This window comes from Dreissena polymorpha, chromosome 9, assembly GCF_020536995.1.
Source record: "Dreissena polymorpha isolate Duluth1 chromosome 9, UMN_Dpol_1.0, whole genome shotgun sequence".
In the NCBI taxonomy this organism is placed as follows: domain Eukaryota; kingdom Metazoa; phylum Mollusca; class Bivalvia; order Myida; family Dreissenidae; genus Dreissena; species Dreissena polymorpha.
The window spans coordinates 65015484-65026704 of NC_068363.1; the positions used below are offsets into that span (position 1 = coordinate 65015484).

The window sequence follows — 11221 nt, forward strand, 5'->3', positions numbered from 1 at the left end:
TTAATGGCGGTTCAGAAAAAGGAATAGAATTCGACGAAAATCTTTACGTTGTTGCATGCATTAGCACAGTGTAGTTGACATTACATAGGACAATACAACAAAAAGACATATACTACGTAAATTATAAAAACAGAAGTATACTAGCAATGCGGTTGAGAGTATGGCGATGTCATCCTGTGATTCTTAATCGGCATTGAACACTGATTATAAACAAATGACACCATATAAGTCATCATTTAAGACGCTAGTGACTTCCCGGCAAAATGTCTCTGTATAATTTTGAATTGAGCTATTCAATACATAGACTTCTATTGTTACATTTAATAAATATTAAACCATAGTGCTTTAGATGATAATCAGTTTTTCAGTGGACAATGAAATATTTATTCTTACTATATACCCGTTACACTGTTTGAAAATCGCAATTTTAAACAAAAACCTCATTTAAGGTTTCGGGAGTTTAAACATCTTATTTCTTGATTTAAAAGTATCACATTTTACAAATGACCGATAATTACTTTTTCGAATTTAAAATAAATTCTTCGTCAAGAGGATTATAAAGAATGTTTGGATGATGTTAATAGTTTTTGTTAAATAATGATTTTGTATTCTTATCTTTCTCAACTGTAAAATATCTATACATAAATAAGAAGCGATCAGATCACTATGAAGTCCAGTTTTCAGCCAAATGAAAACTGTAACATTAACCCATTTCTGCCTAGTGGACTCTCCCATTCTTCTAAATTGGATCAATTTATTTCCAAAATTAGGTATGTCTAGTATATTTATTTCTATATTTAGAATATTTCTTACAGAAATTCCTTTAAGCAAACAGCGAAGACCCTGCTGAGGCGCCGCATCATGCGGCGTCTCATCTGGGTCTATGCTGTTTGCAAAGGCCTTTTTCTAGACGCTAGGCATAAATGCGTTAATAAAAATAACATTGACATACAATTCAAATAATACAAAATCAATAATGTCGAAAACGCCGTCAGCAACTACGGTTGTACGTTAGCTAGTATTTAACACACTAAATAGGAAAATTAAAACAATCTGGTTTTTATTATTTACATTAACATACAATATCAATTGCATGCTTTCGTTGAGGGAAATTTGTAATTTTAACTAACTATAACAATTTAAATAACTTTCTCTTTACTACACAACAATTGAATTATTAGTTTAGAGCCGGATCAATTCTATCGGATTTTCACAGAGTCATGTAATGGTGTTTTTAACATGACTTCATGATTTTAAAGCACTTCAAAAAAGGGTATTTTCTAACCGTCGAGTTAGGATGTTCTCATACCCTATTGTTTAATGGTGGTTTATAACCGCGACCGAGCGAAATCCAGTGCTTGATTTTTCAATTAAAGTATCTGCGCTTGTCTTTGTACTTGAAAAGACTTTGTCTTTGGAAGAAAAATAGTTGTCATATTGATTTAAACACGCTGAATAAATGTATACAATGCGCGAATGGTTTCGACTCTGGTAAATAAGGGTAGCTTTGAAGCTAGTCATTACTACTTATCTCTTTAAAAAAGAAAGAGGCGCGCTGAAAACGAGCGGTCGTGATTCTAAAGGAATATGATTAGACTTCTTTTGATTTCCCACCCGAAAGAACAACCTTTTCTAAATTTGTGTATCTAGATAATATGCTGCAAGAATAGTACCAGTATATTTACACATATATTATATATGAGTGACTGTATCAAGAAATTTCGATCAGCAGTGGTTTAAAAATTAGTCAGTTAGTTAACATAAAGTTTAAACCGCATATCAAATACATATTAAAACAAGATCAATCTAATCTAAATTGCACCGCTGGATGTGTTATGTTTACCAAAAACAATAAACTATATTAAAATTAAAATTAATCATGTACATGATAGCAATAACGTGTTTTGTCATTTTATTTCCGATTACTATTCTTATTTGATCAAATTCGGCAGTCGCATGACAGAAAACGTAAAGGATCACAATTTTTTCATGAACCTTAATCCGTTATCCACTCTTTACTGTGTAATTATCCTATTTCTGAACATGTCTCATTTGTACCTTTAAGACAGTCTCACTTCTCAAATATTTTATTGACAAAATTATTTTACCATTAAGCCGATAGCCATTTTTATGCGCTGCCGTACTACTATTATGCAAATATTTGTTATCGGGATCCACCCACGCGGATATGATTGGCAGTTAAAAGGAGCTGCGTTCGGTATAACCAAATAGAACCTTAGGGGGTGGTGTCAAGTAGGCATGTTCATTCACAAAACAAAATTTATGCCATTACAAACACCAATTTCACCGCCTTTTCAGACACCATAAATGAACAACTGTCACTGTCTAATTCACTTGAAACAGACATGTTTCGGAGTTAAATCTCGATTTAAATGCGGATTTGAAATGTGATACGGAGCGACTTATGGTATTCATGGTATACATACGTAAAATAAATAAAGTATATGATGTTTCGGCTAATTTAATTTTTGCAACTGAAAACAATAAACGATTTATGAAGATTTGAAGAAATATATTACGACACTCTCACTAGATTTAGACGATATCTGTGAATGGGCGAAACAATATTTTAGTAATTCATATTTTGTTTACCGAAATTGTTCCCGAACGCTCCAAAATCAAACCGGAATGCCGCGCCCTGGTCGGAACACGTACAACGACCAGAAGCCTCCGTACAGCTATATTGCCCTCACGGCAATGGCAATAAGTGACTCCAGAGAGAAGATGCTCCCACTCAGCGACATCTACAAGTTTATTATGGACAAGTTTCCATTCTACAGGTGAGTCATCTACGGGTCAATATTAGCATATGTGCCGTGCTCTGTGAAAAAAGGGTTTAATACATTTGCGTAAAGTGTCGTACCTGATTAGCCTGTAAGGGACGTCCCTTTCCGCACATACATTAAACCTCCTTTTCACAGAGTGCAACTCATATACCCGGTAGTTTTGAGGATTGATTCTAATTCGATGTTTCTGGTTCTGGCAAATCCTCCGGCATCATCTATCATGCTTTAGTTTTCAGTTTTTATAGTTGTTAAAAGTGTTTTGTGGTTTCTTAATTTGCAAACCGATTGTTGTCTTTCAATGTCCACTTTTTCCGTACATGATGTTATCATATATCAGGTGCTTAGGGTTCTTTTATATATTCATGTACATATAAATCTTAAATATTGTGTGTTATAGTTGTGAGTGCAAAATGTGTTAAGGGAAACGATGAACCATGAAACGCGATATTTAATAAGAGATCCACATCAGTATATTTGTATTAAATTCTACATGTCCTTCATTGTTTAAAAATATATTATTCGCTTTATATGACGCGCGAAAAAATAGTTGGTATGACGCTTATATGAGTTGTTTTATTTCATCAAGAGACGAACTGAAAAGGTAAATACAAGGGTTAAATAAGTGATTATGTAAGTGATTTCTTAATACTTAATATTTACAGAACAGAAAAGATCTTTACTATGTTTCACAAGTCACGTGATACGTGATACATAAATTGTGACAACTGGTGAACACTAAGACTTACATTTTTAAACATATGTTTATGTCTTTACGTTTAAACATATAATACGAATAAAATTATTCATGGATATTTTATAAACATTTACCTAACTATATATAGTTAATTCAGATTTAAATGTGGAATAATAACACGAAACAGGTCAAATCCATAGCATAGTCAGTGTATAATAATTGTGTGTTATATGTTGTTGTTTTTTAATAAAAAGTTTTTTAACATTCTGAATGTTTACGCGCACACACACAAACAGAGCAGAGGGGTTAGGTATCTGAGCAAAGAGAACAAAGAGAACGACCCTTATTAACTTGTGAATAGTGCTATTGTACTATTAAATGCAATATATGTCTTAAGCATTAAAAACATAGTGTTTGAAAGTTCAGTCAAATCAATGCGTAGGTTTGGGAAAAATCTTGACTTACAAACCGCTGTTATCATTTGATAACACCACATCTATGATTTCAAAGGACATGGAAATATTTGTTTCAAGTGTATTTTAATTTGATTTTATATGTTTATATATGCGAAGATAAAATATTTCTTTTTGTTTTAATCAGTTCTATATCTGTCTGTTGGAAAAATTTAATTTGTTTACTATTTTATCGTATATTGACTTAAATAACTTTAGTTTTACCAGAACAAATAATTTACTTGTATCATAAATAACATGAAATTTTAAGTAGAGTATGTGATTCCTGTGTTGAATATAACTTAAATTGATTATACTATACGTCAATTTTAAGTCCAACATAAATAAACATAGATGCAATGTGAAATTTATGTGAAAAATACAGCAAAACTATTAATATTAAGATTAAAACTAAAATACGATAATACAAAAAAAAACAATATTCCAGTACAATTACGAAAGTTCTTATATTGAAGGGGCCTTTTCACGTTCTGGTAAATTGACAAAAGTAAAACAAATTGTTGTAGATTCGCAAATTTTCGTTTTAGTTATGATGTTTTCGAGGAAACAGTAATACTGAACATTAACCAACTAAAATAGCCATTATATGCATCTGTTGACGATTTAAAAACCTGAAGATTATTAATAACGTTGCAACGCGAAGCGATTGAATAATTTGGAGAGTTTTGTTTTTGTCGTTATATTTTGGGAAGCTACGAGGATTGCTTATATAAAGCATAAAATACATCCTTCGTTGTATAAGCACGGATGGCCGAGTGGTTTAAGTTGTCGACGTTTTACTCCAGGACTCCAGGGGTCAGTGGTTCGAGCTCTGTTGAGGGTTACTTTTTTTTTCTTTTTTTTTTCTTGATTATTTTTTACTGGAGCTTTTGAAATAAAATGGTAACACTTATCAATATAAAGTATTGAATGACAAACTTCAATACATGCCAAAATCTGTGAAAAGGCCCGTTTAAGTTGTGTATGTATATATATTTTTAATATTTAAAGTTCAAATGCTTACGTAATAAAGCATGAACGAATTTGATATACTGTTCGTATTCTGTAGGTTTTATTCATATATATTTGCGGTAAGAATTTCACTTTAAAAACAGCGAGACTTATACTTAAATCTTATTAATAAATAAGCTTCCAATATAATTCGTGGTTAGTGTAAGTTCTTGTTTTTTTGTAAATAGGCTGAAATTAAATCATGTCATTCTGTTGTTATACAAACATGAAAACAACACACAAGCAATGTAGCTGCGCACTTTAAATATTCAATACTCATACAACTATGTATAAGTGAGTGACACATATGTTTTGTTTTAATGCTTTTTCTTTCATGTTTTTAATTGAACAGATGTTGTTTCCAAAAAATGTAGCATTAATCATTGTACTGTTCGCTTTTCTTTTCTTTTTATTTAACCGAATCTCTAATATATCATGTTAAATGTTAATTTTGTAATACAAAGACAAATGCGTACAAGTATATGAAGTTGTTGTAAACATAATAAAACTTTCCGATTACGAAAAAGGGAAAAACAATTTACATTTATTTTACGGCATTTAATACCAAGCATGGAGAGACACCGACTTTGTATAATAATTGTTACGTATATATAACACCTGATTTGCAATGCTCTACAAATAACGTATGATTATACATCAATGGTCTTGTATTTATATCACTCTGCAGCAATATGAAGATATTACAAATGAGCTATGCTCTGTGAAAAGGGGGTTTAATGCATGTGCGTAAAGTGTTGTCCCAGATTAGCCTTGCCGTCCGCACAGGCTAAACTTAATTTTTGCTAAGAATAGATTTTCTTCAAACGAATTATATCATAAAAGCGGAAAGTGTCGTTCCTGATAAGCCTGTGCGGACTGTGCAGGCTAATCAAGGACGACACCTTACGCACATGCATTTAACCTTCTTTTCACAGGGCCCGGCTCAAATGCATTTATACGACTTGAATGTAAGTTTTCGAGTCTCTATTATTCAATTTAAAGTTTTTCGTACCACAAAACTAGCCGCTATGCCAAGGCCGACACGTCTTAATCGATTCTCTTAAAGAAATAAACTACTGTGGTATTATATAGGATATTCATAATCCGTGCAATGCCACAACTCCGTTGAAGATTTCAAAATAGTTTTCGTACTTGTTAAGTAAATGATGCAGTTTATAACTAGAGTACACACATATTTTATGTTTTACGACTGTAGTTACGATGTTTGTCTGATATGTGTTCATACACTTTATTTTCGTTTCTTATTATCAATCTTGCATGGGATTTGTATCAATTCTCTAAAGTTCATTGGATATAAAAGTATAGGGTAGCCGCTATTAATGCATCGGCTGACATATTTTAAACATTGACGACATAATCGGGACCACTTGAAGCTGTATATATTTGCTGTATATATGCTATTTGTTTTCTCAGTCCCACTCGTACATCACTTGTTATGAAATAGAACTGTATATATATGCTTTACGTGTAGATTGAGCTTAACAGCTAAGGTGACTTATAGGTCCAATGGGCCGGGTGCTTTTTTATATGTATATATTATTGTTTATACCATACGAAATGCACATGTCACTATAATAAACTATTTACTTACTTACTTACTTACTTACTTATTTCAGTTAGAGTATTCGTTAATAACTAAACATTTAACACATCAACCGTGACGAATAGATAGAAAACTCTGACTCCAAATAATTATGTGGCTGCATTTTCAGACAGAACACACAACGCTGGCAGAATTCCCTCCGCCATAACCTCTCATTCAATGACTGTTTCATCAAGATCCCGCGGCGCCCGGACCGGCACGGAAAGGGAAGCTACTGGGCGCTGCATCCTTTCGCCGGCAACATGTTCGAGAACGGAAGCTTCCTCAGGCGACGGAAGAGATTTAAAGTACATCAGCATCGGTAAATATCGTTCTTTTAAGTTCAAACAGCTTAATGCTGCTGATCAGTTTCTCTCAAACATAATTTAATTATGTAAAGAAATAAATATTTAGTATAATTATAACTTAATTAAAAATATAATACATACAAAAGTATCCAAGTCAGATTTAAAGCTGTTATGTATGTAAGTCAGAATATGTTTTGCAATAAATTTAGCAGCAGTAGGGTCATACAATTATTACTGATTAATACGATTTTAAATGTAAATGGACTTAATGTTTTTATTGGTTATCTTAAGTTCTATATAACATTAGTTACAATGTAAATAAACATGTTATAATAGACTAAAGATGTTTCTGTGTTAGGGGCCCTGATCAGTATCATTATTATAAAAAAAGTTTGACCTTTATTGGCCCTCTGTCAGACAATACAAAATTCATTGTTGTATTACATTTTTTATTAACTGTTCTGTATTTATTTTAGTCGTATAGTATTTTCAACGTATACAAATATCAGGTTTTTTGATACAGATAATGTAAAAAAAATTAACTTTTTCATATTTAATTCCATAATCAATTTATACATTTTTGAAATAATGAGGCAAAAATTAACTGCTAGTTTTTAAATCACATGTAATATCATCTTTGAAAAAGTCCTGGGAAATGATGTTTTATAGAACATATATTTATTAACATGCTATACAATTACGCCGCATTACTAGTTAACATGTAGTCGTTTCTTACTATGACGATACTTATGCTTCTGTTACTTCAGACAAAACGCCTTTGCTTTCCTGGGAGAAAACGAGGCAAACAACATCAAAAATAACCTCGATCGTGCGCGTTTGAGACTACAACAATCCGCACCAAGTGCCGTCACTACCGATTACTTCCCCGACCCGCGGGACTTTCTGTCACCCGCGACGCGCCCACAGTATAAACATTCATTTAGCATCGACAACATAATCGGTACGCCGTCAAAACCTTCCGGTGATATATCGCCTCTAACGTTTCCAGTGACGTCACATCCGGGCTTCGTCTATCCGTTCATTCCCACCCACAGTCTGTGGCACAGGCTGATGATGTCATACCGCGCTGGTCACCAGACAGATAACGAACCTATATGTAGCCTGGCGTCTTCGTATGGAAACTTAAACTTTCAGGTGTCACCACTAAATTATTACAACTCGGTGCAGTCTCTCCAGCAACCGTTACTTCCTGATAGTCCCGTCACACCGACGGCGCTTTCAGCAATACATTTATTACGCGAGAACATTAGCTACGGAAAAGAGCTCCTCCGCAGTCCACTTAGTGAATCTGAAACGGCCAAGCCGAGACCTGCGATCGTCCATAGCGTGGACTCTTTGCTTAAACCTGCAAAACAACATGCTGTACCAAAAGGATTCAATTATCACAAAAATGCCGGTCGTGATGAGTCGAAATCTTATGAGGTAGATGTGAGAACATAAGATACGTTTTCATAAGATACGATTTATGCAGTCAGCACGGATTTTTATGAAAATATGTACTCACATATTTAATTGCAATGTTTGTGCTACTGCTATAAGTGTCATCAAATAAAGTGTAAAGATTTTGGGTTAGGATTTAATGTTAACACATTGAAAAACACTGAGAGGTTTGCACATATTTTTTTGTTCAGCAACATGTCTTTCATAAGCTATATGCGCATTTAATATGGTAAACATAGAAGTCGGAGGTTACATTTCATAATCATCGTGGTTATTGTGACGTATGATAACATTTGTGGCGTAACTAAGGAGTGTTATACCAAAGTTTATATGGTGAACACAATTTTCAGTCAAAAAATAAATACAATTACTATTGCTGCTCGGCGAGAAATGTATATTTCCGGTTAAGCAATTACCTAAAAGTATTTCGTCGTGCATTGCCTAGATTGTATCATGCACTGAATAGTTGTCACATATTTAAGTCTGAGCTGTTCTGTTAATGAGATTTGTTACACTTGTGCAATAAAGTTTATAAACAAGTACCATAAGTAGTTCATCGTTAAGAAATGTAGAAAAGCAATATGGCTATAAAATATTTGTAAAAATATATCCAAACTGTAACACCATGTGGAAAATTTCATTGAACAACTATCCGGCTTACCTCGGTTATAATTGGATTTGTATGTACGACGTCGAGTATCAGAAGGTTTTTATCTTCAAAAATCTACATTCAAATATTCAAATAATTTACGTTATGCATCACTCTATTGTACGATTAGAAAATGGAACAATAACACTTAAGTATTCAACAATTGCATCATTTTAATAAAATAATTGTAATAACCTGTACTCGAATATCAGTGAAATTGTTTGGCATTCTGACAATCACACTTACAAGCATAGCTCTGAACATAGAGGAACTGCCATAGAAATGGACCGTGCTCTGTGAAAAGGGGTTTTAAACTGTTAATGCATGTGCGTATAGGCCGTGAGCCATGAACACTTTTGCTCCTCCCCCCCCCCACTGGGGGAATTTTGTAGACCTTATTTTTTTATAAATCCTTTATATCCCCTGAGTCTCATGACACATTGTTTGCAATTTGCTAGCGGGGCGTTACGGAGAAAATTTAACTTTAAAATATAAGAATGTAAAACGTTTTTTAATATTTTTTTTAATTACCTTTAATAAAAAATCAATAAAATGTAAGAAAACAACTTATTTTAACATTCCTTAATAAAAAAAGATTGTATTCATTCAAAGCCTCCCTCTTGTGTTACATAATAATACTTTCTATTAAAATAAATGTGACACATATATATTTTACACACATTTGTATATGATTCACATACATATTCCTTTAACATACTTATTGTGTGTCAAACCAATTATTTCAGATCACAATCACATTATTCTATCAAACAATATGCCAACAAGCTTGGTAAAATAATGACAATAATCAATGTAACAATTATTAATCATGATGATAAAAATAACAATAATTATAGTGATAATAATAAGTATAATAAGGAGATAGCATACATAGGAATTCATCTCTCAGGTAAAAAAAATAGACCGATTAATACACAACTTAGTAGATATTTTTTAACCTGATAATTGTATCATCTTAAATATAGTTACTATTATTATTATTATCATGATTATTATTGTTATAATAACAATAAGCATAATAATAAAAATTAGAATTATTATTATTATTTTATACTTTCAAATCAAACTGTAACTAACGATTTGCCATTTTTTTCATGTTCATAGTTAGGACACAGGAGTTATGTCACTGATCATCAAACACTTCATCAAGTAAATTGTCAATTTTAATACTATCATCATTTTCATCCTCATCCTGATTGGTTTTATCCTCTTGAGACTTTGTACAGAGTATGTCCACTAGCTCATTGGGGAAAATGTCACTACCAGTCCTCACATATACACCGATGGCCGTGGCCTAGTGGTTATGGCGTCCGCCTCGGGATCGGCATGTCAAAGGTTCGAGCCCCATGGGGAGCGTTTGTCGAAGGATGGATGTTTGTCATGGGACTTGTTCCGATGTGGCCGTCTCGTGAGCCACGAGCGTTAAACATGAATGGTTACTGACTTCTATCCGCCCGGCGCCTGGCATAGTGATAGTAGTTGGTAGGAAAATGGTATACACACAAAGGTGTCTCATAAGCCAAATTGGCTGACCCTTTCAATAGGGGTGACACTATAATAAAAAAAGACCTTTTATTTGATTCCGTTTTTCACCAAGTTTTCAGCCACTATTTTGAACATAAGACATGCAGGGATATCTTTCATGGGAGTGTAACCTAATATATGTTTGGTAATTAGCACGTCTGGTGTGCATGTTAAGTGTTGCTTTACATTGAGGTAGCAAACTTAAGTCAATAGTGTCGCATGAGTTCAGAGTATTACCTTTGATCTCACTTCTCTTTCAGAAACTTTCAGACCGGAGCTTATTTACATCTGAGTAATTTTGCTTTCCATACATATAACATACAAAACACCACTAACAAGTCATCACTACACTCCTGTCTTTCACCAAACTTTGCATAGGTACGTATTAAGTCTGTATTTTCTTGAGAATCCCTACCGGACCTACTTTCCCCCTTCTCACAAATGCGCTTACAGTAGCGCAACCAGTAAAGCTGTGAATTGCGTGTAACACTGAATAAAAGTCATTTCCATTTGCTTTTACAATCTTTTCTATGTCGATGAGTCTTCGTTTGTTTCCAGATCCCATGTCAAATAGGATTGAACACCCAATTTGTCTCCAATACCGAATAAGAAGCACTTATACATTGGTATCGGGTGATCTCACAATTATGGTTTTGGTGTCAGGATTAAATTCTTTTATGTGCATGGGGTG

The 11221-nt window shown here is 33.3% G+C and overlaps 1 protein-coding gene across 1 annotated transcript; it reads left to right on the forward strand.

Annotated features, from left to right (window-relative positions):
- The first annotated feature begins 2649 nt into the window (after positions 1–2649).
- Positions 2650–8336, forward strand: LOC127846114 (forkhead box protein B1-like). The gene is made up of 3 exons (XM_052377290.1): positions 2650–2801; positions 6698–6889; positions 7643–8336. The coding sequence occupies exons 1-3, from the start codon at positions 2650–2652 to the stop codon at positions 8334–8336; spliced, it is 1038 nt and encodes a 345-aa protein (XP_052233250.1).
- Positions 8337–11221: the final 2885 nt, after the last annotated feature.